The 27,698-nt window shown below is 39.0% G+C and overlaps 1 protein-coding gene across 1 annotated transcript; it reads right to left on the bottom strand.

The window, feature by feature from the left end:
• Nucleotides 1–10,740: 10,740 nt before the first annotated feature.
• Nucleotides 10,741–11,098, bottom strand: LOC127224453 (40S ribosomal protein S15a-like). The gene has a single exon (XM_051187472.1). It carries the CDS (start codon nucleotides 11,092–11,094, stop codon nucleotides 10,741–10,743), a length of 354 nt encoding a protein of 117 aa, XP_051043429.1. The 5' UTR covers nucleotides 11,095–11,098.
• Between the last annotated feature and the right edge of the window lie 16,600 nt (nucleotides 11,099–27,698).

Below are 27,698 nucleotides of genomic sequence, written 5' to 3'. Positions count from 1 at the left end.
CTTCCCCAGACCCTCCAGTGCTTAATGTCAGAGAACTCGGCTGAGTTTCTCCCCCCCCCCCCCGCCCCCGTGTGTGTGTGTGGTATGGTCTTCTCAGCTCTGTAAAGTGCAAGCAGCATCCACATAAAGATGGAAATGGTTAGATTCTGCTTTCAGAATTTGATTTTGGGATTGTCAGGTTGTAACATATTAGGATAAATGGAAGTCTTACTTCGCTTGTTTGTGAATGTGTACATACGTGTGTGTGTGTGTGTGTGTGTGTGTGTGTGTGTGTGTGTGTGTGTGTGTAGAAGCCTGAGGTTGATATTGAATGTCTTCCTCTGTAGGTCTCTACCTTGATTGTTCATTGTCTTTCATGGGACCTAGAGCTCACTGATCCATCTAGCATGGCTAGAAAGCAAGCTCCATGCATCTGGCTGGCTCCAGCCCCAGCACCAGGCTTACAGATACATACCACCATACACAAATTTTTAGGGGGAAACTGAGGTCTCCATGCTTTATCAGCAAGCATTCTAGCCACTGAGCGTCTTATTAAGACCTCATCAAGTTCACCTTCTGATGAGTATGTAGCTCAGTTGGATAGAACGTTTACATCCTTGGATTCAGTATTTAATAGTATGCACTCAGCAATTAGTAGGGCACACACCTGTAATTAGAAAACTCCAGTGACGGAGGCAGGAGGATCAGAAGTTCAATGTTGTCTCCAGCTAATGCATAGTGTGTCCGAGATATGTGGGATCTGGGTAGGCACAGAAGAATCAGCTTTACAAATACAATTGCAGGGCAAAATAAAATGATTAATTCATTCAACAACTAATTGCTGAGTGTTTCCTTTGGGCTAGAGTCTACACATTTAAAAAGGGACAGGATTTGATCACTATACTCAGGAACGAATGGAACCATCTCTTAGAACTGAGAGCTACTTTCACACCCATTGCCTCTTGTTCAGTTACCCTGGACAAAATAATTTTATATTAAGTAAGAACAGTAAAGCTCAGAGAGATGAAATGTTTTGTCTAAGATCCTTCAGTTAGTGGCAGACCATGAACTTAGCAATGTTGGCCCTCTTCTAAAGGAGGGCATATATGCTTCTTCTGAGGTTTGAGTCCTTGTTTCCTAGATTAAGGTGGAGAGACTACTTTGTCAAACCTCTTTCTTTTTTATTCTATTTTTTAATGCATTAGTTGGATTTAGTTACAAAAATTAGACAAAGTTAGAATTTTGTTGACCCACTAACCTCTTTAAACACCTTAGGATTTTATTACAATGGTTTCTTCTTCCTGGACCACCTCATTCATTCTGGAGGCAATTTTGTCTTTAGGAATTTTTTTGTTAATCTTCATGACTTCCTAGAAATGCTATTAATCTGTGAGTCTGGTTCAGAAAACCCTTTGTCCTCTCTTCATAGCTTGTCTTTTGCATTATTTACATTTCAAAAGCACTTTCCTGGGGTCACAGTAATCAAACAATCAGTTGCTAGGGATTTTCAAGACCTTCTTGTTCAAAGTTCTCTGGTGGGAATCTCACCAACAGTCCTCAGAGGCCTGGAGAACAACTTCTCCTGGGACTGACACTATCCAACTACTCATTACATATTAAATTTTTTCCCTTTAAAACTTCATATGTTAAAAAAAAAACACCTATCATATGTTGACATCTTATTTTTAAGTTCATCAAACTAGGAGCTTATTTGAAAACAGGGTCGTTATAGTTCTTATGAGTTAGGCTAGGATGGATCACAGTAGAGCAGACCATCTTTAATCTGATACGACTATATATGATGATATCCTTAGAAATGGGAGATTTGGGTCTATATATCACCCACAGGAGAATTCCATGTGAAGACATAGACAGAGACAGGGGTCAAGTAACATAAGGCAATGAGTGCCAAGAGTTGTCATGGAGCCCAGGACATCTCCTTTCCAGCTTCAGAGCACACTCACCCCACCAATACCTTGATTTTGGACATCAAGTATCAGGCAACATGAGGCAGCAAATCTCTGATGTTTAGGCTTTCTGGCATGTAGTGCTGTTTAAGTAGTTCTAGATGTCAAATTTTGTCTAATAACACAGGCAAGGCACATTTTTTTTTTTAGCTTAGTGTGGCAGCTCCCCTTAATTCTTGCCTTTAAAAGATGTACCCACCCATACCTTATGAAAGTGACCTAGACATATGACATTTTTGCTCATATTTTTTCCAAAGGGCCAGCGCATAATGTTCATGTATGACTTTGTTAAAAAATGCAGGTTTGGGGTATATGCCACAGACCTACTGAATTAGCATCTGTCTTTTAAGGTCTCAGGGGATTAGTATGCACTTAATATGTGATGATCACAGGTTTTGAGAATCAAGAGAAATTAGATTCATTAGAACTTTCTAATAGGCAAGAATGATCAACACAAGATCATTAAGTTTTTTTCAATACCAGATTATCTTTTTTAACATATTGAAACCCATCATTACGTATCTTTGCCTTTCCAGATAAGACACCATCAGAAATTTCTGGAACATTTTTCACAAGGAAACAACTAGAACTTAGGTTTTCATTTTGAGGATGTAAGTTGCATATTTTTATCTGTGGTTTCTCAGTTAAATACATTTGTATAAAATTATAAAATTCTACCAAAACTATTATTCTAATTAACAAACAAATAAAACAACCCACAACTAGTTTGAAGAAGCAAAAAGAGTGCCCAGTCCCAAATTCTATACATGTCTGTGATCAAGTCAGACATTCTGAAATGATGAAGCTTCCCCTAGGGTTTTATACTTTTACCATCTGTCTCAGTTAGGGTTACTTGTGCTGTGATGAAACACCATGGCCAAAGTGGAAACAGTTTTTTGGATTATATATCCTGAGTCACAGTCCATTTAGTGAAGCCAAGACAATAAAACCCAGCAGGAACCTGGAGGCAGGAACTGATGCAGAGGCCGTGAGGGAGGGGGTACTGCTTACTGGCTTGCTCCTCATGACTTGCTCAAACTACTTTCTTATAGAACTCAGAACTACTGACCCAGGGATGACCCCATGCACAATAGGCTGGATTCTCTCACATCAATCACTAGTCAATAAAATGCCCAATGGGCTTGCCTACATACAGCTCAATGTTATGGAAGTATTTTTCAATTGAAGTTCTCTCCTCTCTGGCTTGTGTTACATTGTCATAAAACTAGCCACTGTACTACCTGTTTCATTTGTATCTGTTTATCCACCACAAAAGAAACAATGAAAAGTAAAACTATGATGAGTTGAAACTAGAAAAAATGAGCTGTATCTCCTCTTTTACAACATGTGAGTCCTTTTTGCCTGGATGCCATCCTCTATCATGACCCACTATACCTTCTTTGTCTCCTTTCTAAATGTTAAATATTTAATATTTAATTTAAATACTTAATATTTAACATTTGTTGAAAAATGAGATAATTACCCACATTACAATGCCTAGATGCATTATAGACTGGGATCCATAGCTGAGGGAATGCATGCTGTTTTTTTTTTTTTCTGAGTTTGCATTGTCCAGAAGAAAGAAAATATTGTAGAGAAAAATGTCAGAGATTCTGTGGACTAACAAACAAAGTAGGCTTTTTGTATGTGCCCCTGGGAAAACCATAGGCTAAGATCTGCAATGATTCATCAGCAAAATGCTGAGGAAACTCAGATTTACAAGGTGGATTCAGGAGTAATTTTAGTTTCCGGCCCAGATTTACATGCCTGGAAGCCTGGAGGAAGCAGAGTGTTGACCTCACACAGATGCACAGGAGCGCCCAGTCTTCTGAGTAACTAGCTATGGTTCTGCTTCAGGCTCAGCCTCATTTTTAAGTCTTTTTTTTTCTCACACAGAATAATGTCAAGCATAAAAAATTTATATATATATGTCAGTATTGCCAAAAGAATACTCAAAGATGGGAATACCTTTGTCATTTTTGTGTTTGATGGGACTATTGAAAAGAATGTTCTTTCAAATACATCAAATTGTTCAAGACTCAATAGCAAGAGTAATTTTAAAGGTTGACTCTCTTTTAGGGATGAAGGAGACACAAAACTCATTGTGAAAATTTAGGTTCATAAAATTACAGTCCACTTTAAAGGAAAAGATACCAGGCTGGGTGGTGGTGGCACACTCCTTCAACTCCAGCATTCAGGAGGTAGAGTCTGATGGATCTCTGTGAGTTCAAGGCCCCAGCCTGGTCTACACAGTGAGTTCCAGGGCAGCCAGGGCTTCACAGAGAAACCCTGTTTCAAGAAAACAAAATTAGGGTGGGGAGACACTAGTTTGAAGATGATTGTCTCCAGCATCCAGTCAATGCTATGCTTTCTGGCTTCCCTATCTCAACAGACCTATCCTTAGAAGAAATATATTCAGTGAAGCATCATTGACTTCAGCACTGATACATCGCTTTAAGTGGATGTTTTTATTTTAATTCAGGAAGCAAATTGAGGTTGAATTTCTGTGAGCAATATTTATCTCACTATAATAAGAGTATAATATGAAATCTTGTGCTTAAAATATTTTCCACTTCCTGACCTTTGCACTTGGTCCCTAACTAAAATAAACTTCTATAATTGAATAATTATAAACAATTTCAAACAACTATCAACTAGAATTCTGAATATTGTAACATAATTCCACAGGAGATTAGTCTTGCTTTGAATTAAAGCGACTTTGCTCTTCATCCAATTAGATCAGTGTTTTTTTGTAGGCTTTATGTCTAGGGAAATGTCAGCACACGGAATGATGACGTCTACAGCCATAGAAGTACACAATATGTAATTGCATGTCAGAATTTACCCAAGAGGACAGTTACTTCAGTGTCACATTTCCAGGACAGACATTTATAAAGCATTAGAGCCATTTATTCAACTGGAAACTCTGGAATAATTTTATGGTCTAGGGCAGTTTTCCTCAAATTTCAACTTGTGAATCAGAGCCTAGGTCATTATGAAACTAGTACAGTTAAGACTAGAGAATACTTGCTCTACAGAGTTATTAGCTATTAGACACTGTGGAGGTACTTAGTGAGTAATGTGTGTACCTTGCAAACATGAAGACCTGAGTGTGGTTCCCAGAACTCACATGAAAAGGGATAGATATGGTGGTATGTGCTTATGATGCAGCAACTGAGGAGGCAGAGACAAGCAGAATCTTGGCGTTTGTTGACTAGCTAGCCTAGCTCAATTGAAAAGTCCTGGGCCCCAGTGAGGGTCCCTATGTTTATACAGCAAGGTGGCCAGTGCCTGTGGAAAAACACTTAAGGTGGTCCTTTGGTCTCCACATGAATACATGCACACACACACACACACACACACACACACACACACACACACACACACACAGAGAGAGAGAGAGAGAGAGAGAGAGAGAGAGGTGTACATATGTGTGTATATAAAACAAATCATTAACTATGAACGAATAACACCAAGGTGTAGTAATCGTTTTTCTCATTTCAGTGATCATAAGAATAACTCATAAGAAGTAAATTAAGGACTTCTGTGAAGTGACACCATGACCATGGCAACTCTTATAAAGGAAAACATTTAATTGAGGTGGTGGCTTGCTTACAAACTCAGAGGTTTACTTTATTATCATCATGGTGGAACATGGGTGTATATGCATGGTGAAGGAGCTGAGAGTCCTTACTTCTGACTTGCAGGCAACAGGAAGTAGGCAGAGACACTGGGTATGATTTGACCATTTGTGAGACCTCAAAGCTTACCACATAGTGACACACTTCTTCCAAGAAGGCCACACCTACTTCCAATAATGGTGGTTTCTTTCAAACCATCACAACCTGAAGGAATTATTTTTGGCTCATAGTCTGAGGATAAAGTCCCTGATGAGGAGAAGGCACATCAGCAAAAGTTATTTGAGGCTGTGATTGAGTTAAAGAAAGAAAGAAAATATCTCAAAGAACCTGGGACCCAAAGATTTCTATTATAATATCCACATGGTTTGGGCCTCCTCTAGTCAATACATTCAATAGAAATTGCTGCAAGCTGATGGTATCTTCTATGTACTAAACTGAAACAATCTTAAAGCTACTTTGGAGGAGTATACCTTTCTATCTGTAGCAGAATATTTCCCTATACAAAATATTCCTGGAGATAAATTCACAATCCCAGATTATAAAACACAAGAGGAAATAATGTTTCATGAGAGCCACCTGGAGCAATAGGAAAGAATAAAGTACTCCAAATTCCAGAAAATAGAAAGTCTCAGTGTTAATGTTAAAATAAGAACATTTCAAAATACAACAAATGGGAGCTGGAGGGATGGCTCAGTGGTTAGCAGCATTTGCTGATGCTTATAGGACCTGGGTTCAGTAGAAACCACCCACTTAGGTGCTCATAACTCACCACCCGTAACTCCAGCTCCGGATTCAGCCTCTTCTCCCATGTCCTGTCTGCATATATACATAATTACAGACAGTCACCTATAATAGTAAAAACTTTTAGTTATGTTAGCTAGGTTTTCTATATATTGAGAGATATATTTCAAATGGCTAGGCATTCTTCAAAAACCTTTCAAAGACCTACAGAAAAGGCATTTAACATGGTTTATTAGGGTATTTCATGACAATGAGACACAACTGCTCCTGGCAACACAATTACGTCAAGAAGTCGGTGGGTATTGAAGAAGCTCCTTATGGAGTTTATTTTCAATATGTCAAGACTAGCCATTTGAGTAAGAAACTGCTCTTTTCTGGATGGTTTGACTGTATGCTGCATAAACTGGACATGCAGGAACCATATAAAGTGACTGCCGAACTTGCCAAAATAAGATGGGATAGTCAGTCCTTCAGGAGGCAGTACCAGATATGCCCCTGTCATGCCCTCAGGGCTGGCTCACCCATGTCCTTATATACAGGGTCAACTGGACTGTGCTTCCCAGGCGAGCAGTAGCGCCTGTTCTCCCAAGTACTGGAGCTGATAAGGGGTTGGGTCAGCTACCCCACCTGCTGCAGGTATTGAGGGGCACCTACACTGTATTGTGGTGCCCGAGTGAGGTGTAGGATCCTCTCTCCTGAGTGCTTCAGGCAGCCAGAGTCAGAGCCAGTTCTCCCGAGAGTTGCAGCCAGTGAGGGGCTGGGCCAGCTCTGCACAGTCCTCTCCCTTCTGCCTTTAGTGGTATCAGGAGCCAGAGACGTCAACACAGCCCATGCCTGCATCAGGGCCATGAACCCATACATGGGCCCCAGCAGAAGCCAAACCCAGACATCATCATGGCCTCATGGCAATCAAGCCATCTACTCACCTCAGCCTGCTCCTCACCATATCAATGTTAAAAACAGGTGAAATGCCTTTCCCTTGTTATTCTTCTTCAAAATTGTTTTACAGTTGTCACATTGTTGTCACATTCTCTGGGATATCAGGATTATATTTTTTTGTTTTAGTTGATATATATAGTTTAGTTTAGTTGTTTAGTGTTGAACATAGATATTAAGTGGGGAAGAATTTACAACATCAAATATATTTATCTAGAACCATAATACAGGCCATTTGTTTGGTTCCCTTTCTATTGTAATAAGTTACTTTCAGCTAGGTATAATGGTACACGACTTTGATTCCAGCACTTGAAAAACAGAGATGGCTGAGGCAGGCAGATCTACATGAGTTTGAGACTAGCCTAGTCTACATGAGTAGTTCCAGGCTGACAAGGGCTATACAGTGAGACACTGTCTCAAAACAAACAAACAAAAAGAACAAAATTAGTTACTTTCTTTACAAAAGTTCCACACAAATTTTGTTGTGTTTATGTTTTCAAATTGCATTTCTCATTATTTGTTACTGGGAAAGAATAACTTTCAATGTTGTGATATTGAAAAATCAAGCAGTACAATTTACTTAACTGATAAATTACGATGTTTGTCAAATTTTATAAATTTTAATAAATATAACTAACAAGTAATGACATATGCCAGTCAATCATTTTCCTTCATCATTGCGCTGACCAGGACTTCTAGCACAGTGCTATTAGCAAGGGTAGAAGATAGTGTTCTTACCCATAATCTTTCCCTTTTAGGTGTGACTCTTAGTTCACATTTCTATTGTTTACTCCCCATATGCTAAAGAAATATTTAATAGCCATCTCTATTTGAAAATAACTCACATTATCCTATTCACATACTTATTACAATTTTGATATCAAATTCTATTAGTCTCAAAAGTATTCAAAAGCTCACTGTTTACATGTTGGATACCTACAAATACTAATTTGACCTTTTTTCATGAGGGGAAATGTCTTTTTCTACCATAATATAATAATGTTCTTAACTATTAATTTTTTTTATCTTTCACAGCCTAGAATGCATTTCCTATCCTTTAATTTTAGCCCCTCCTTAGCAGTATAAGTGACTCACATTTCATGACTGGATTTTTAAAAACCTGCAACGAAGATTGCAATTAAACTGTTATATTTATGCTTGCTATATTAAAATATTTTGTTTTATTGCCAACCCATTATTTCAAACTTTCTATTAAACAAGCTTTTGATAAAGTTCCTCTTTTATCCTTTTCCAACTCAATCATGTTTTATTCTTCAAATTGTTTTTGAAAGCATCAGCTATGGATGATTTTAATGGTTGCATTTAAGTTTCAAATTATATTAGATTTAGTCTTATGTACCTTCAACTTAGCAAATTATAAAATCAGTATTTCTTTATTCTTCCCAAACAAGCAACACAAATATTTTAACTCTTATTTTTCCTTCAATCTTACATGCCATTTTTGCTCATCATTTAAATTTCAGCTCAATTTTTAAGCCATGCCCTCAATTTATTTTTATTAGTCATACTGTTTATGTGATTGATGTTTCTATCTATTCACATTTTACTAAACACTTGGGTCACCATTGCTTCTCAATAAGGTTTAATTTTCTTCTTGATGATGTCCCCACCCCTGCCATATGGTGATGTGGGTGGGAAGAGATGTCCTCCCCTCTTGTGTACCCCTGACCACCTGTGGCAGGTGGAAGAGCTGGCCCCGAGGTCATGAGAAAGGGAAAGCTGGCCCTGCTCTTCACCAGCTGCAGCACTCCGGACAGTGGCCCCTGCATCTCACCTGGACAACACAGTAGAGCTGGCCTTGAAGGTGCTGGTGGAGAAGAGCCTACCCTGAGTGTGTGAAAGCAGAACTGACCCCACCTTTTGCTCATCTCTGCAAAGGGTGAACTAGCCAGGACAATGCTGGAGAGCTCTCCTTGGTTGTGAAGATGGGGAGAGCTAGCAGGCTGACTAACCCTGCAACTACCTAGGCCCCGAATCAGGGCTAGGAGTTGACCCACCCTAATATCCATCTCATGTATGACCTTCTGGAGCACTTGGGGGGAGGTGATCCTATAGACCCAAAGCTGCAGGATCTCCACCATACAAGAAAATAACAGGATATCCAAGAGGTATCCCATCAAGGGCCCAGCAGATAGTGTAGCAGAAAGCACAGGCCTCAATCCAGACTAGTGACTCTTTGCAATGAACACTTGCAAGTAGAGATACGTAGACAAAGGGGTTTGCTGCATCACCCACTGTGTCAAGGTTCAGTTTCCATGACAAGATTTTTTTCTTTTTTTCCCATTTAAATTTTATTTTATTTGAAGGAAGGCTGTAAGGGCTGAGGGCAAATATGAAGGGACAAGAAATTAAGGGGATGATGCGAAAAATGCATGATGTGAAAGACAGAAAGCATAAATAAAAAGTCTTAAAAAGTAAAAGAAGGTTGATTATAAAGCTCTAGTAAGGGAAAGACTAATGCAGATGAACTGTTTGACAAATTAGACAATTAGCTATATTAACTAGAATCAGGCATAGCTGGGGTGTAATCAATAGAACTGAAAATAATTGGGAAATATTTATAATTATTTTAATAAAAACATAAAATTTTAAAATATAAATATGCCAAGTTAATATTTTAATTTCTTTTAAATTAGGGTATGGGACTCATTGAATTAGAGGCTGGTTTCTGATCTCATTACCATCCCAAGACAATGAAATTAAAAATTAAATTTTGTAGATATATTTTTCTATTTATTCAAGAGAACACATACAGAAGAATTTTTTCTTTTAAGAACTTGGGTGTTGTTGCGTTTGACACATAAATGTTTAGAACTGTAATATCCTCTTGGTGGGTTTCTCCTTTGATGAGTATATAGGATTCTTCCCTATGTTTTCAGAATTGTCTTGGTTTGAAGAATGTTTTGTCACATCTGAAAATGGCTACATCTGCTTGCTTCTTGGGTCTATTTGCTTGGATTAGTTTTTCTATCCTTTTAACCTGAGGTGATGTCTATTCTTAATGGTAATGTCTGTTTCTTTGAAATAGCAGAAAGTTGGATTCTGTTTTCTAAACTAATCTGTTAGTCCATGTCTTTTTATTGAAGAATTAAGATAATTAATATTGAATGTTATCAATGAGCAGTGAATATTGACTCCTGTGATTTTGTTGTTATGGTTGCCATTTTTGATTTACTGGTCTGGGATTATTTATTCCTTATGTTTTCTTGGGTGTGGTAAATCTCTTCAGACTGAAGTTTCCCTTTTTTTGTGCCTCTGTAGACCTGTATTTGTAGATACTGCTTAAATTTGGCTTTATCATGGAATATTTTTCTTTGTCTGTTGTAATTATACTTTTGCAGGGTATAATAATTTGGGCTGGTATATGTAGTTTCTCCTCCCTCACCCCCACCCCCATGGAGATGTGTTTTACATCTTTAGAAAAAGAATCCTAGGATTTTCCCTTCTGTGTATTTTCATCTTGCTTCTTCATGGTCCATGATGCCAGATGAGGTTGTCAGTACAATGGAGCCAAACTGACGGGATAGGAGCAGATTGTTCTGCCATTTTTCTAGGTTATTTAGCTGCACATGAAATCTAGGACTGATCATTCCACAGTTGTTCAACCTGCCAGTGAGGTTCATGACAATTTTCCCAACTCTGTGGTCATCAATGATTTCAGACTCACCAATGTAACTATGCTTCATTATCACTGTTAGAAACCTGACTATGACTTTGGAGCAGGGCCTGATGAGGACCTGGCGTTTGCCTCTCTTCTCAGCATTGTTGATGCTCTTCAGAGCATCAGCCAGGACATTCAGGCACACCATGGTAACAGCATGGAAAGATGGCAGAAAGAGGCCATCTGTTGTTTCTTATATTTTGTAGGATTCTCTCCAGGCCTTCCTGGCTTTTAGAGTCACCACTGAGAAGTCATGTATTTTTCTAATGGGCCTGCCCTTATATTTCACTTGGTCTTTTCCCCTTGAAGCTTTTAAATATTTTTTCTTTGTTCTATATTCAGTATTTTGAGTATTATATGTCATAGGGAACTTCTTTTCTGGTCCAGTCTATTTGGTGTTCTATATGCTTCTTGCACCTTGATAAATATCTCCTTAAATACCCCAATTAAAAATGGGGCTACAGAACTAAACAGAGAGTTCTCAAAAGATGGAAAACAAATATCTGAGAAACAAAGAAATATTCAACATCCTTAGTCAACAAAAATGCAAATAAAACTCCTTTGATATTTTATATTATACCAGTCAGAATATCCAAGATCAGTAAAATAAATGACAGCTCATTCTGGTGAGGATGTGGGGAAAGGGAAACACTCATTTTTGGGCATGCAAACTTGTACATTGTTGGTGGACATGCAAATTTGTATAGCCTTTATGGAGATCAGTGTGACAGTTACTCAGGAATTTGCAAATAGATCTAACTCAAGATCCAGATATACCACTCCTGGACATATACCCAAAAGACTTTACATCCTACTACAGAGACACTTAATCATCCATTCTCATTTCTGTTCAACTCATAATAGCCAGGAATTGGAAACATCCTAGATGCCTATCAACAGATAACTAGAAGTACATTTAAATAATGAATTATTACTCAGTGTTAAAAATTAAATTATGAAATTCACAGTTAAATGGATGGGGCTAGAAAGAAATTGTATTTAGTGAGTGTCTTACTCATTGTTCTATTGCTGTGAAGAAACAGCATGACCAAGGCAACTCTTAGAAAAGAAAGCATTTAATTGGGGGATTGTTTGCTGTTTCAGAGGCTTTGTACATTATTACCATGGTGGGGAGCATGGTGACATGCAGCAGTCATGGTGCAGGAGTAGTTAAGAGTTCTATATCCTGATCTTTAGGCAGCAGGAAGAGAAGTAGAGACTGGGCCTGGCATGGTTTTTGAAACCTCAAAGCCTGCTACCCAGTGGCACATTTCCCAAGGCCATACTTCCTAATCCTTCTAATCTTTTTAAAGAGTTTCTATGCTTTCAAATATATGAGCTTATGGAGGCCATTATTATTCAGACAACTTCAATGATGTAACCAGAACCCCAAAGACAAATATTGTTTATATTCTCTTATATGTGGATGTTAGCTTTTAAGCTTTTGATAAACATACTACAATCTGTATAACTACAGAGGCTAGGCATAGAGTAATGGACTGGGATGGATATCCTTCTATCCCAAGGAAGGAGGTATCCAATATATAGTTATGGAAAACAGAAGAAGATTGGAATGGGTGAATTAAATGGTGAAGAAGATGGAGAAGAGGATAAAAGAGGGAATACAAGGAGGGATAATTAACACTAAGGGACATTTGAGGACTCATGTAGAAACATATTACTGTAGAATCTTAACACACACACATATATGTACAAACATATACATATATGTATACACAAATGTATACACACGCATATATGTATATGTGTGTGTTGAGAGATCTGAATGGATTCACCAAGTATTTGGAGAGACAATGCCCTAACTAGTCATATTTGTCACCAAATAAAACTTCTAGTGTCAAGAATGGATTATATCTAATTGAGTTGTTGGCCAAAGGAGCCCCATGGAAACCCCCAAACAACTCAGGCTATTGGAAAAGCTGTTGATTGCTCTCCACAAACTTATGGATAGGTCTTATTTCTGGAAAAAAAATGTAGCTCATTGAACATGGAGAAGTCAAGCTGCTGCCTAACTAGAGTCTTCACCCTTGCTGACTAGTGTCCATGGTACTGGAAGGTACTCTGCATTCTTCTAGAAGGTAACCACCAACCCAGTTATAAATCCTGAGATCTGCAACAGTTAGCTGCCTTCATGATATGCTGCTATAACAGTAACACAAAGGCTGTAGGAGCAATTGGCCATTCTATGATTGGATTCAAGGTCCGCTACATGAGATAGAACCAGTGCCTGACACCACATCAATGGCCAAGTGCCTGAGACTAGATAGCCAACAAGACTAGGGGAAAATCAAATACTATTGTTCTGCTAAAGCTGTAGCCATAGATCAGTGCCTCACTCAGCCATCATCAGAGAAGCCTCCTCTTGCAGTAGATAGGAATTATTACAAACATCCACACTAGAAAATGTACAGAGAGCGCAAGATTTTGGAACACTTAGTACAAAATGGGATTTTTAAAAAAATCAAATTATCTCCCTCCCAGGACACAGGAATCTATGCAGAAGAGGAGGTCAAAGAGTATAAGAGCCAGAAGGGATAAATAAAACCAAGGAATTAGTGTCTTCCAGACATAGCAGGATTCACACACATAAACTCACAGAGACTGTGACAGCATACACAGGACCCACACAGGTTCAAGCCAGACTGGCTACCAGCCCATATGAAGTCCCAGCACTGAGAAGACATAAGTTCACTTTCCTAACCAAGAAGCTATCTCCAGTTTATGTCTGCTTGCAAAGGAAAAGTTAGTTTTCTCCACTGGTTTCTCACTGGGCATATAAACCACACTTGAGGGCAGGCTATATGCCTAGCAGTAAATGGACAGCATAAAATGAACTCAATTTTGTCTCATATTGTTTGGTCTTGGAAAAAATCCTACTAGTCTTTTGCTTTGTATATTATAGCTTCCAATTTTGTGTTTTTATGAGATTTGCTCTCTCTCTGTATTTATTGTGCTTTTTCTTTTTAAAAGATTCCACTTTTTAATTCGCCTGTTTTGTTTGCTTGGTTTTTTTTTTCCCTCTTATAGTTACATCCTGACCACAGTTTTCCCTTCCTCTACTCTTCTCAGTCCTTCCACCCCCACCTTCCCTCTCCCCCCCAGATCTACTTCTCCATTTCCCTTCAAAAAGAGAGCAGGCTTCCTAGGCATTATGACCAAAATATGGTATAATGAGTGACAATAAGACTAGGCACAAACCCTCATATCCAGGCTGGACGAGGCAACCCAGTAGGAGAAAAAGATTTCCAAGAGCAGGCAAAAGAATCATTGATATGCCATACTCCCACTGTTAGAAATCCTCCAAGAAGACCCAGCTACACAGCAATAACATATACAGAGGACCTAGCTTAGACCCATACAGGCTTCATGATTATCACTTCAGTCTCTGTGAGCCCCTTTGAGTCCTGCTCAGTTGATTCTATGGATTGTGTTCTGGTGTCCTTGGCCCCATTGGCTACTTCAATCCTCTCCCCATTTTCTGTGGGGTTCTTCTGGCTCTGCCTAGTGTTTGACTATGAGTCTCTGCGCCTGTTCCCAGCTGATGCTGGATGAAGCCTCCCTGATGACAATTGAGCTAGGGACCGATCTACAAGTATAGCAGAATATCATTAGTGATCACTTCATTGAAAAAAAATTCTAGTCGTGTTTGGTTCTATTTGGGTCTCTGAATCATCCGCTTCTGGATCCTGGCTATCCAGGCAGTGTCAGGGGTGGATTCCCTCTTCAGGCATAGTCCTCAAGTGGGCCACTCCTACAAGTTCTGTGCCACCATTACCCTAGCACTTTTTGGAGGGAGGGCAGATTGTAGGTAGAAGGATTTGTGGCTGAATTGGTGTCCCAGTCTCACTGCTGGAAGCTTTGACTGGTGATGGAAGATGGACAGTTAAGGCTCCATATCCCCCATTACTAAGTGTCTTCAATAAGATCACTCTTGAAACTTCCAGGGAGTTTCCATTGCTCTAGGTTGCCATGTTGTCCTCAAATGACCCTCCCAGTTCCAGTCATCTCTCCCAGTACGCTCTCCCTCCTTCCATATATCCCCTGCCCAATCCTTCCTATTCCCTTCCTTACTAGACCAAGTCCACTAAAAAAATATTTTCCCTTACCAGGGATATCCCTGTGTCCCCCCCCCCCCAGAGCCCTCCTTGTTACTTAGTCTCTTTGGGTCTATGGACTGTAGCAAGATTATTCTTTACTTAACAGAAAATGTCCACTTGTAAGTGATTACATACCATGTTTGTCTTTCTGGATCTGGGTTACTTCACTTGGGATTATTTTTTTCTAGCACCATCTATCTACCTGCAAATTTAATGATGTCTTTGTTTTTAAAAGCTGAGTAATACTTCTATGCATAAATGTAGCATGTTTTCTCTAGCCATTCTTTGGTTGAGGGACATCTAGGTTGTTTAGTTTCTGACTATTATGAATAAAGTTTCTATGAACATGGTTGATCACTTGTGGTATGATTAAACATCCTCTGGGTATACATCTAAGAGTGGTATAGCTGGATCTTGATGTAGATTGATTCCCAATATTCAGAGAAAATGCCATATTGATCTCCATAGTGGCTGTACAAGTTTACACTCTCACCTGCAATGGAAGAGTGTTCCCCTTTCTCCACATCCTCTCCAGCATTAACTGTCACTTGTGTTTTTGATCTTAGTCATCCCAACAGGTGTAAGGTGGAATCTCAAAGAAGTTTTGATTTGCATTTTTCCTGATGGCTTGGGATATTGAACATTTATTTGTTTCTCAGCTATTTGAGATTCCTTTGTTGAGAATTCTCCATTTAGATCTGTATCCCCATTTTATTTGAATTATTTGTTTTTTAGTTGTCTAGTTTCTTGAGTTCTTTATATATTTTGAATATTAACCCTCTGTCAGATGAGTTGGTAAAAATCTTTTCCCATCTTGTAGGCTGCCATTCAGTCCTTTGGACAATGTCCTTTGCCTTACAGAAGCTTTTCAGTTTCATGAAACCCCATAATTAATTGATGATGTTAGTGCCTATACTAATGGTGTTCTGTTCAGAAAGTTGACCCCCTGTGCCAATGCATTCAAGGATACTCCTCACTTTATTTTCTGTCAGGTTCAATGTACCCGGTTTTATGTTGAGGTCTTTGATCTACCTGAACTTGAGTTTGGTATAGGGTGATAGATGTGGATCTATTTGATTCTTCTACATGCTGACATCCAGTTAGACCAGCACAATTTGTTGAAGATGCTTTCTTTTTCTGGTAGGGATGGCCTGTGGTTGAGTAGAAGGTTTCCACCAGAGTTGGGGGCTAAACTCTAATGGCCAAGTTGACCGCTGTTCTAGCAGGGCCCAAGTTTGGGGCTGTAGTTCTAGCTGCTAGTGTGGCCTCTAGTCCAACAGAGGATTCTCAGTTGGAGCAGGGGGTTAGGGGTTCAGGGGTTCTGGGATGGGCATATCCTCTGTTGGAGCAGGGGCTTCTAATAGAGTTGTGGGTAGTTTAGGGGTTCTGACGGCTGGCCTACCTATTGTTTTCTAAAGAGAGAGAGAGAAAAAAAGAAGGCATTGAGATTTGCTGGTAGAGAGGAAGAGAGGATGTGGTAGAAGTTACAGGAGAGGAAACCATGAAAAAAATTTACTGTATGAAAAACTTATTTGCAATGAAAAATATAATGAAGACGAGGAGGAAAAAGAAGAGGAGGAGGAGCAGGAAGGGAGGAAGGAAGGAAGAAGGAGAAGAAGAAGAAGAAAAAGAAGAAGAGGAGGAAGAGGGAGAAGAGGAGGAGGAGAGGAGGAGGAGGAAGAAGAAGAGGAAAAAGAAGAAGAAAGAGAGCAGGCTTTCGTGACCTGTGTCTATGAATTGTAGAAGCTAAGTTTTTTTTTTTGTAAAAATATAAAGTTCTGAACAAAATGAAATATGTTTCTTTCTTATGATAATATTTTTAAATAATTTTTATTTAAATTTGAAACAAGTATGTTTTACATGTCAATCCCAGTTCCCACATCTCCTGTTCCCCTCATCAACCCCCATCCCATCCCCTTTCTGCTCCCAATGGAGTAGATTTCCATGGGTAGTCTTCAAAGTCTGTCATATCATTTGGGGCAGGGCCCATGCCCTCCCTTATGTGTCTAGACTGAGGGAGTATTGCTCTAGATGGAATGGGCTCCCAAAGTCCATTTGTATATTAGAGATAAATATTGATCCACTACCAGAGGCCCCATAGACCACCCAGTCCTCCCAATTAACACCACATTCAGGGGTGTGGTGCCTTTGTATATGGGGCATAGATGTTCAGAATTGAGTCTTCATCTTGATGAGTTTCTCCTATGATGAATAATAAAAAAAATAACCTTTTTCATTTCTTTTGATTGAATTTAGTTTTAAATCTAATTTGTTAGATATTAAAATTGCTACCATTTGATTGGAAAATCTTTTCTCACCCCTTAACTCTGAGGTAATGTCTGTCTTCGAGGTTGACTTCAAGGTATTTCATGTATGTGTCAGAAGTATGGATTCTGTCTTCGTATCCATTCTGTTAGCCTGTGTCATTTTCTAAGTGAATTAAGACCATTAGTATTGAGGGATATTAATGACCATTGATTGTTAATTCTTGTCTGTTTTGGATTTGTTGTTGTTGTTGATATTGTGTGTGAATTTCCCCCATTTTTCTTTTGGCTGTTGGTAAACTGGGATTATCTTTTGCCTATGTTTTTTTTTTTTTTTTTTGGGTGTAGTTAACTCTCTTGGGTTGGAATTTTCCTTCCAGAACTTTCTGTAGAGCTGGATTACTTGATATGTATTGTTTAAAACTGGTTTTGTCATGGAATATCTTTGTTTCTCCATCTATTGTGACTGAAAGCTTTGTGGGTATCGTAGTCTGGGCTGGCATCCATGGTCTGTTATTGTTGGTAGAATATCTATCCAGGACCTTCTGGCCTTCAGAGTTTCCATGGAGAAGTCAGGTATAAATCTGATAGGTTGGCCTTTATATGTTACTTGACCTCTTTCCTTTGGTATTCTAATATTCTTTCTTTGTTCTGTATGTTTGGTGTTTTGATTATTATATGGAGAGGGGACTCTTGTGGTTCATTATATTTGGTGTTCTGTAAGCTTCTTGCACTTTCATTGGCATGTCTTTCTTTAGGTTGGGAAAGTTTTCTTCTATGATTTTGTTGAATATATTTTCTGAACCTTTGAGTTTGGTTTCTTCACCTTCTTCTATACCTATTATTCTTAGATTTGGCCTTTTCATGGTGTCCCATATTTCCTGGATATTTTGTGTTAGGAATTTGTTGGACTTAAGATTTTCTTTGGTCAATTACTCTGTTTCTCCTATTGTATCTTCAACACCTGAGATTCTCTTCCATTTCTTGTATTCTTTTGGAAATGCTTGCATCTGCAGTTCCTGATTGTTTACTTTTTTTTTTTTTTTTTTTGGTTGCTATTTCATCTTTCAAACCTTGCACTGTTTGAATTGTTTCTTGCAATTTTTGGTTTGTCTTTTCTTCCATTTCTTTAAATGATTTTCTCATTTCCTCTTCTAGGGTCTCTATCATCTTCATGAAGCTGTTTTTAGGGTCATTCTCTTCTGCTTCATCTATGTTGGGAAGTTTAAGTCTTGCTGGTGTGGAGTCCCTATACTCTGGTTGCATCGTATTGATCTGTTTTTGTTGTTGATTGTGTTCTTATACTGTTGTCTACCCATCTCTTCTTCCAGTGTGTACAGTTGGGGGGGTCTCTCCCTCCTCTGGTGGGTAGGGGACCAAGGTTCTCTTCTGGTGGGTGCAAGAAGGTCCAATACTCTGATGGCTGTCTTCTTCCAGTGGTTGGTAGTGAGACTAGGGCCCTGGCAGACTCTGGATGGGCCCATCGGCCAGAACCGGTTCCCCGATGCATGCACAGACTCCAGTCCCCAGAAGGCTCTGAGCAGGGCACTGGAAGGCAGGCTCCTCCCGTAGGTTGAAATATGTTTTCTAAGGTTGTTGCATTTCAAAGAAAATATGACTAGTCCTTCCTGGTTTATATAAAAGCTGAGTCAGCCTCTTAGTTCTGATCATTGTTAACAGTTCTGTTTTGTTTTCCTTTTGAATCTGGGTCTCACTCTATCGCTTAGGCAGGCCTCAAACTCATAATTCTCCTATTTCAACCTCCTTCCCAGGAGCTGAGCTTACACACAGCCAGCTACAGACATAGTTTTTCCTTTCTACCTAGCACAATCTTTGGCATTTAAAATTCCTGTGAAAGTCCTGGCAACTCTTGGCATAGGGAGCTTCCGAAGTGAGGATGGTTAGCCTCTCTGAGTTTTAACTACACAATATGTTTGTGTCCAGTCACTGAGGCAGCAATGAAGCCCCTATGGAGTGAGAGGCACTGGTCTATGGAGACAGCTTACCATTTCCTGCCTCCTGAAGAGACTTCATCACTAGTCATGTTCTGAAACACATATAAGCCTTGTCACACTTATCCCATCGTATAGCTTTTTACACATCTCTTCTGTCCTAAGAGTGGTTTCCCAAAGGTCTTGGACCACATACTAATTTATATACCCAGAGCCTAGATGTGTTTGATCAGTGCTTGTTGCCTGTGTTATGATTATTGAAACCAGTCCTTTAGGCTGGAGTTTGCAGTGCAGCACCAGGCTGGCTGCTGCCTGTATTGCGCTGCCTTCTCTGTAAAAAACATTTTACTATTTCTAAGAGAGCTTTTCTGCAGGGCTGCTTTGTGTTTTTTCCCCTCGTTCTTAGATCTGTCCCTATTAACAGAATGCCTTTTTCTATAGAGAAATCATTGTCATTGCTCGAGGAAGAGAAATATATATAAATATATCCTGTGAACACCGAAGAAATCCTAAAAAGCCTGGATGGTGAAGTCATTGTCCACTGCTCTGTACAGAAGGCCCCCAAGCCTCGTCTTTTTTTTTGGAAGATGTCTTTGTCTAGAGCTCTGTTTGGCTAGTTACAGTTCTATATTCAGGCCCTGTGAGTCTAAATGTCGCCTACCATGCTAAGGTGCAGGGACTGATGGGGTGGCCTTATGTACCAAGAATAAGGTTTTTTTTTTTTTTTTCAAACAGTACATCATAAATGGCACTAATGGAAGCAAAAAGCAAATCAAAGGGATTCACTTATAAATTTATAAATCTTCTGTCTGCATTTTAATTATAGTGTCATTTTAATTGCATTGTAATTGCATTTTAATTGCATGTATTTGTATAAATTAAAGAATAATAAGAGCTCTGCAGTGCTATGGTAGATTAATTTATGCATATAGGACTTTAAAATGAATTCACTGAAAATGATCTTATAGTTTTCACCATGTTAGGCACTTTAATATTGTCTTTGATTAAAAGAATATCTACCTAGGATGATGCCCTTCTTTCTCCCTTCTGTAACTAAGAAAGCAAGCCAGAGCTAGAGCCTGAGCTCAGGGCCTGACTTGGTATGCACAGGATGCCTATCTTGGAATGCTCTTTAAATATTAAAAATTGCAGGATGTATGTTTCCTTGCTTAGCCTCAGGATTTTTCTGGTCTCTTTACGTGGGTGGGAAGGACAGAGGATGAGTCACTGAACTGGGGTGACAGAACCAATGAATTTTTAACAATATTCCTGGCACAGGTTCTTGTGGCAAAGTATATGCACAGGGTAGGGCCATTTATTCAACAAGCATTTATTGAAAGCACACTGGTGTCTGGCACCTCTGAAATATGATCACAACCCTTTTCATAGCTCATTTACTAAAAAGATAGTTGCATTTTCTAGTCTTTTTATTTATCTCTTTGGTCAATAATAGATTGGAGTGGGTCTTTGCTGCTTCAAAATATGTCCCATCCCCTGCCCCCCCATACCTTCAACTACCCATATCCCAGGCTTAATGGAAGGCTTATTGATAAAAATTTGCATTTTTATCTTTTTGGAAAGGGAAAAGTAAGAAGCTGAAGTAGCAAAAGAGGACTTGCCTTGAGTTCATGGTGCTGAGTGCCTTTTCAAGCAAGGGTTCTGATGCAGTTGGATTTCTGTTCTCTTGTCTCGAAGCCTTGCATGAACTGTGCCTGACCTTTTGCATGCTCTTCTTTTCATAAATGGCGCATTTGCTTTGTTCCCCGTAAGCATCTCCAAGGACCCAGTCCTTCCCTATTTTATGTCTTTATCGAATTTCTTTCACCCTTCATTTTGTATCATGCAGGGTTCCATTGCAGACTGTCAATTCCTGGAATCAGAGTCCTGTCCAATTTCTTTCTGAATTAACCAAAGAACACAAATGTAGAGCTTTGTATCATATAGAACTGAGTCTTAATTTGAAGGGTGAATCTCTTGAAAGATGTTTATAGCAATGAATTGTAATCCTCTGTTAGGATCCTCGGGTGTTTTCCTTGTTCTTTTTCTTTTTTTTTCCGGCAAAATCCTCGTCAGTCAATATTCTCTGGGGAATTTGTAGGTTTTAATTTAGGTCATGTGCATTTCCTGGTCTACCTGTTTTATAGGATATATTTCATAAAAGACTTGCAAAGTTTTTACTTGGTTTGCAGCCAGATGATGTTGCAGGCATGGGTCATTATTATACAGGTATTGTTTTAAGATTAATTTTGTTTTTGTTCTTTGTGTATAAGTGTTTTCCTGCCTGTGTATATATGAATTGTATACATGCAGTGCCCAGGGAGTCTAGAAAAAGGAGTCAGTTTCTCAGGCACTAGAATTACAGATGGTTGTGAGTTGCCATGTGGGCTGTGGGAACCAAACCTGGATCCTCTGCAAGAGCAGACAGCACTCTTACCCTTCTCTCCATACCTCCTGGATATTGTTGCTTTTTGACAGGGTATCACTCTCACTGTATAGCCCTGGATCATCTGGGACTCTGAAGATTAGAATGGCCTTAAACACAAAGAGATCCGCTTGCTTCTTACTCCAGAGTGCTGGAAGTAAAGGCATGCATCACCACATCTGGCTGAGTCCTGCTTTTAAATGTGCCTTGGACAGACAAAAATCCAAGAATGAATACATTTTCATTTAAACTATGCAACACTTGTAACATGAATCTTTTGTTAAGGGCTGGATGTGGAGGCACATGCCTATAATTTCAACACTTGGGAGACTGAGCAAGAGAATTAAAATTTTGAGTCTAGCATGAGCTATATAGTGAGACTCTCTGTCTGTGGTAGTTTGAATCAGAATGGCCCCCATAGGCTCGTATATTTGAGTGCTTAGTTATTAGGGAGTGGCAGAATAGGAGGTGTGGCCTTGTTGAAGGAAGTATGTCACTGGGGATAGGCTTTGACATTTCAAAGGCCCAAGACAAGCTCAGTGTCTCTCTCTTTTCCTCTGCCTGCCAATTTAGATGTGGAACTCTTAGCCAATTCTCCAGTACTATATGTGCCTATGTGCTGCCATGCTCCATACCATGATGATAATAGACTAAACCTACAGAAATGTAAGGCAGTCCCAGTTAAATGTTTTCTTTTATAAGAGTTTGCCATGGTCAATGTTTTTATTCACAGCAATAGAACACTAAGATGCTATCTGAAAGAAAAATAAAAGACTCTTTGTCCCTTGCAAACACCTTGTCATATTAGGATGTCAATCACATCTTGGACTAAGCCTTCTTTAGAGCTTATTGAAATATGATCCCATCCATCCTTTGTTGCAGCCTCATACAGAATCCTATAAGTGAAGCTGGCAATTATGTGAATTTTGCCAGTAAGAAAAACTTCCTGAACCTTCAAAAACCAAAAATTAACTCAGAATGATACACAACAAATCTGAGGTCTTTGGTAGTGTTCACCCAATGGTGTCTTGTATAACTTTACTTCAGCCTTGGCTGAGAACAGGAGCATGCCATTTGGACTATGCCTACTTTCACAAGAGTCAATGCCAACAGTGTCCAAAATCTCTTGGTTCAGATTTAAGATTACTATACAGTCCAGTGTTTATTGTACAAACAAAGGTTTCTCCTCTTACAGAAACAAAATAGTTAATTACAGGAAACAAAGACGCTTCTCTACCTTTATTCCTTTAACATGTCAGGATCAAACGAGTATAACTTTGGAATGTGTTGTGTTTGACAATTTAAAAATGTAGTTGCTGATTTAACTTTTATAGAAATTTGTCAGTTTTTACCTTATCCTGGCTCCACCGATCCTGTCTTTGGGCCTTTCATGTCTTGAGTGGTTGAGTGGCACACTTTCTAATGAATCCCACATAAACTCATTTTGTTCTTACAACTGTCACTTTGTCAGAGGATGTCTGCTTGTTTCCTCCAGCTATAGCTACAGTCCTTTTGGTCCCAAGTTCTCTATTGCAGACTTCTTTCACATCTGAAATGATGTGAAAATGGACTTGATGTCCCTGTCCTGAATTCTCCATCCTTGTTCTCCTGGCATTATTTTCCAAGGCTTTTGCACCTCACAAATTATGGCCTACCTTGGAGTTAAAAAAAAAAGACAAATATTTTATTTGATTAAATTTCAGGGATGTTTTTTGAAAAGGGTGAAGGACCATATGCTACAGAAAACACTACACTAGAATTTTACTGAGAAAGGGACTCTGAGGATTATGAAGGATCTTTATTTATCCATTTTTTACTTATTTTTCTTATTTTACATATCGATCCCAGTTCTCTCTCCTTCCCTCTCTCCCTTCCTCTTCCTCTCTACCATGCTCCCCGACCAACATCCCATCCCACCACCCCCCCACTCCACAGGGAGGGTGATGCCTTCCAGGAGGTATCAACAAAATCTGTCAAGTCATTTGGAGTAGGGACTAGGCCCTCCCTCCTGCTTCTAGGTTAAGGGAGTTATCTCTCCATGAGGAATGTGCCCCCAACATCCTTTTGTGCACCAAGGATACATCCTGGTTCTACTGTCAGAGGTCCCTTAGACTACCCAGGCCTTCTAACTGAGACCCATGTTCAGGAGGTCTGAGTAAGTCCAATGCTGGATTTCCAGCTATCAGTCTGGGGGACTATTAACTCCTCTTTGTTGAGGTCAGTTGTCTCTGTGGGTTTCTGTAGCCTGGTCTTGTCCTACCTCTCTGCATCTGGATTCCAGTTCGGCTCAGTGTTTAGTTGTGGGTGTCTGCTTCTGTTTCCAGATTATGAAGGATCTTAAGCCATATCTCTGCTTGTTAGTTGGCAAGAACTGCTAACACTCCAGGAAACAAATAGCAGCACAGTGCTGTGGTGGGCTTTTGTTTGAGGTTGTACCATAAAGTTTCATGTAACAGAAGTGTGGTCCTAGTATGGTATGTTATGGAGGTGGAACCTTGAAAAGATGTGACTTAATAGAAGGTAGTTTGGTTACAGCGGCTGTACCTGTGGATGGGGATAAGGCTGATTTACAAAGGAGATTTATTCCCACCATAGTAGATGTTATATGAGGCACCAGAACCTTTCCTTATCTCTTGCTTCTTGTGTCACTTCGTGACTCTTTTCTCCAAATCCAGAGCTGAGATGATGCCAACAACATTCTTTTGAATCTCCATATGACCAGACCTCTTTATAACACACCATACTGCATAAAGTATTTTGTCACAGCAGCAAACATGGACCAAGACAGCAAGGTACTACCAATTCTAAGGTACCAACAAGTCATTAACTGAACTGAGGGGAGCATCTCCATTAAATATCCTTGCTGATAGTATTCCTTGACATGCTTCCTTTCATACAATTAAACCTGTTTTTTTTTAAAAACCTTATCAAGTTTGTTTATTTGATAAACATTCTTAAGCAAAGAAAAATTCATCTGAATATATTGTTATGAGCAGTTTCCCACAAGCCTGGTCCCAGAGCCACATCAGTCCCAAAATAACACCCAGAGACTCTATTAGTTATAATAGAGTTGGCTGATTACTAGCATTTCTTATTGGCTAGCTCTGTCTTCAATATTAACCCATAATCACTAATATATGTATTTCCATATGTTCTTATTTTATCAAGAACGACAGACTCATGTCCTCTCTTCCTGAGATCACATCACAGCTCTACTACATTTGAAGTATCCTCCTTGTCTCCTAGTCCTATTTATCTTGCTTTCCTATTTGCCAACAGTGGTTTATTCATTAACCAATAAGAGAAATATATTTACAGAATGACATTTCCCATCAGTATATAGCTTGGTGGTAGAGCATGCGTCCAAGAAAACAGTGTTTACTTTTTCCAACCCTGAGAAACTGTGAAAACATTTAATTTGTATTGTCAGGATATTCAGGATTTGAAATACTTGGTTTTGAAAATTTGTGCTTAAGATAAAACTGGGATATGTTAAAGGAGTTTATTTGAAGGGTTTTTCTTCTTCCTTGAACCTAGACATCCTCACAGGCAACTAACATTACCACCTTTCTCTGCCAAAGCTTCCTATGAGTATGCTGTGAATTCATTCTTCTTTCTCCCATTTTCTTCTTCACTTCTTAGATCAGTAATTCACAAGCTTTATAATCAAATGAAGATCACAAGAAGAACTTACAAATGCATCCTGCCTTGTCCTTTCTCTAGAGATTCAGACTCAAGGGTATGAGTGAGTTGTAAGAATCTAGTTGTGATTAGGTAGTTCTGAAGTAGGTGATATTGGCTCCTACTTTGAGATATTGTTTAAAAAACCAACAAGAGTCTCATGGCATTAGGGGCTAATCTAGTTGGATTAGAGGAATTTATCATAATGACATGCCTTCTCTGTAGTCTTTGACCTTTACTGGGGAGATCTTCCCTTTGGTCTCCATGGTGATGCACAAAAGTCATCCACATTCAATTAGATGGAGGATGTGGATTCATTCCTTTGCGCTTTGCCAAAGGCCCTGCTGCTGAGCTGCAGAGTCATTAACTAAGCCAAGGAAACTCAACTAACTTTCTTCCTCTCCTTCTCTCCTCTCCCCTCACCCATCTTTTTTTCTTTCTTATATGAGTAAAGCAAATATCAGTAACAGTCACAAAATTATAGACTTTGGAAAAATGAGAGCAACCTATCCATTGTTTAAGGTCAATCTGTACACAGGGAAACTAAGGCCCAAAGTGATAAAGAAATTTACCTGAGTCACAAAATGAATCACCGGTGGTCTTAATTTTATATCAGCACTCTTTTCTAATTTTACTGGCAGCTAAAGATTTCAGGGCACCAGAAAATTACTCATTTTCTGTTGCCCAGTACACCTTTGACTTTGAAATATCTTCCTGTTATCCTGGCCTGTCTGTCTTGTCTCCAATGGGTCATACTGTCCCTATTTGCTTGTGTTGCTTAGTGTAGTGATTATATTCTTGAATTCTTGAATACAGCAATATCTTATTCTCTTCACCCCAGGTTATCAAATATAAAGCAATTTTGAAGTGAAGGGGCTTTGGTTACTTTAGATCTGTGAGAAACCAGGAACCTACAATTCTTACTCTTTGCATCCTTAAACAAAGACCCAAGGAATAGTTCAGTCATTGTTTTTCTGGGACTGGGGGAGGGAGAGGTCATACAAAGGTTGCTTGGTTTGCAATCTCATCCCATCTTCCTCATGCTATTGACAAGTCATGGAATGGTTTATAGATTTCTGACTCATTTTAGGACTATTTGCTGATGCTTTCAGACACTTATCCAATCTCAAGAAACTCAAGGGAACTGATTTCAACTGTGAATTATATATTATCCATATTTGGGAGAGAACAGGCAATTTTAATGTAAAGTTCCCATCAATCAGGCCATGAGAAAGGGAAGGCTTTGATTGGATATTGTGTTGATTTAAAATATTTAAAGTTCTGAGAATTTCACATTTAACTCAAATATGATTCTTAACCCCCCCCACCTTATTATTCTCTATATTTTTAGCTTCTGGTGAAATATTAGCTTATTGTACCATGCATTTGATAAGATCCACGGAGTTTAGCCAGGAAAAATATCAAAATGTCCTTGGAGAGCTCCTGCGTCTGATGAGAACAAGGATTCTAGGAAAAAAAAGGCTCCATTCCCAAGTAATTATAGGAATTCAGAAAAGAAATATGTCCTTCCAAAAGATGTGTTTACTAGACTAGTAACTGTCCCCATAGTTTAAACCTTAAAAAACTATTTTTAGTAAAGAGATACATGTAATGAGAGCAGACAACATTTACAAGGCTTTAGACACCGTTAGTTTGTACTTATGTTGTTAGAGCTATTGGGGAATCACTGCCCTGTCACAACCGATTTAGCTGCCTTCTTTCAATCATGAGCTCACGTTAAAGCAGATGATAGATATACACATGAGCACAATGGGATACTTTTTTTATTGTAATGGGTATCTGGCAAACCACTTCCCTCTAACTGGGGAATAGGAGCAATGCTATTGTGTGTTATTGTGCTACTGTGTTATTTTTGGAATTCTGCATTATCAGGGAAAGGCTGTCATAGTCTGTAGCACTGACATTAGCATTGTAGAGAGAGAGAGAGCATACTGAGGCATGTTCTCAGGAGGAAACCCTTGATGCGCACTGATGCTGTCTCTACCCTATACATCCTTGCTTACCATGCTTAACCTTTCTACTTCTAAGTTAATTGCAAGAATGGTGCTCATTATTTTAACATGTTTTTCATATACATTTTCATGATACAGCCCAGTCTAAATATATGGTTGCTTCCCATTCATATGTTTTCATCTTACCACGCATTTGAGCTGGTCTTATTTGTATTCAGTTGTCTTTGAAAAGTTAATGATTTTATTTTTAAAAAGGCATTTAGTGACTCTCAACCAGTAGAATTTTTCTAGCTACCCAAGCTATGCTACTTAGCATGTGTCTCTTTAATTCACTATTGGAAA

The sequence above is a fragment of the Phodopus roborovskii genome, unplaced genomic scaffold, assembly GCF_943737965.1.
Source record: "Phodopus roborovskii unplaced genomic scaffold, PHOROB, whole genome shotgun sequence".
Taxonomy (NCBI): Eukaryota; Metazoa; Chordata; class Mammalia; order Rodentia; family Cricetidae; genus Phodopus; species Phodopus roborovskii.
This window is presented reverse-complemented; position numbering and strand designations above follow the sequence as displayed.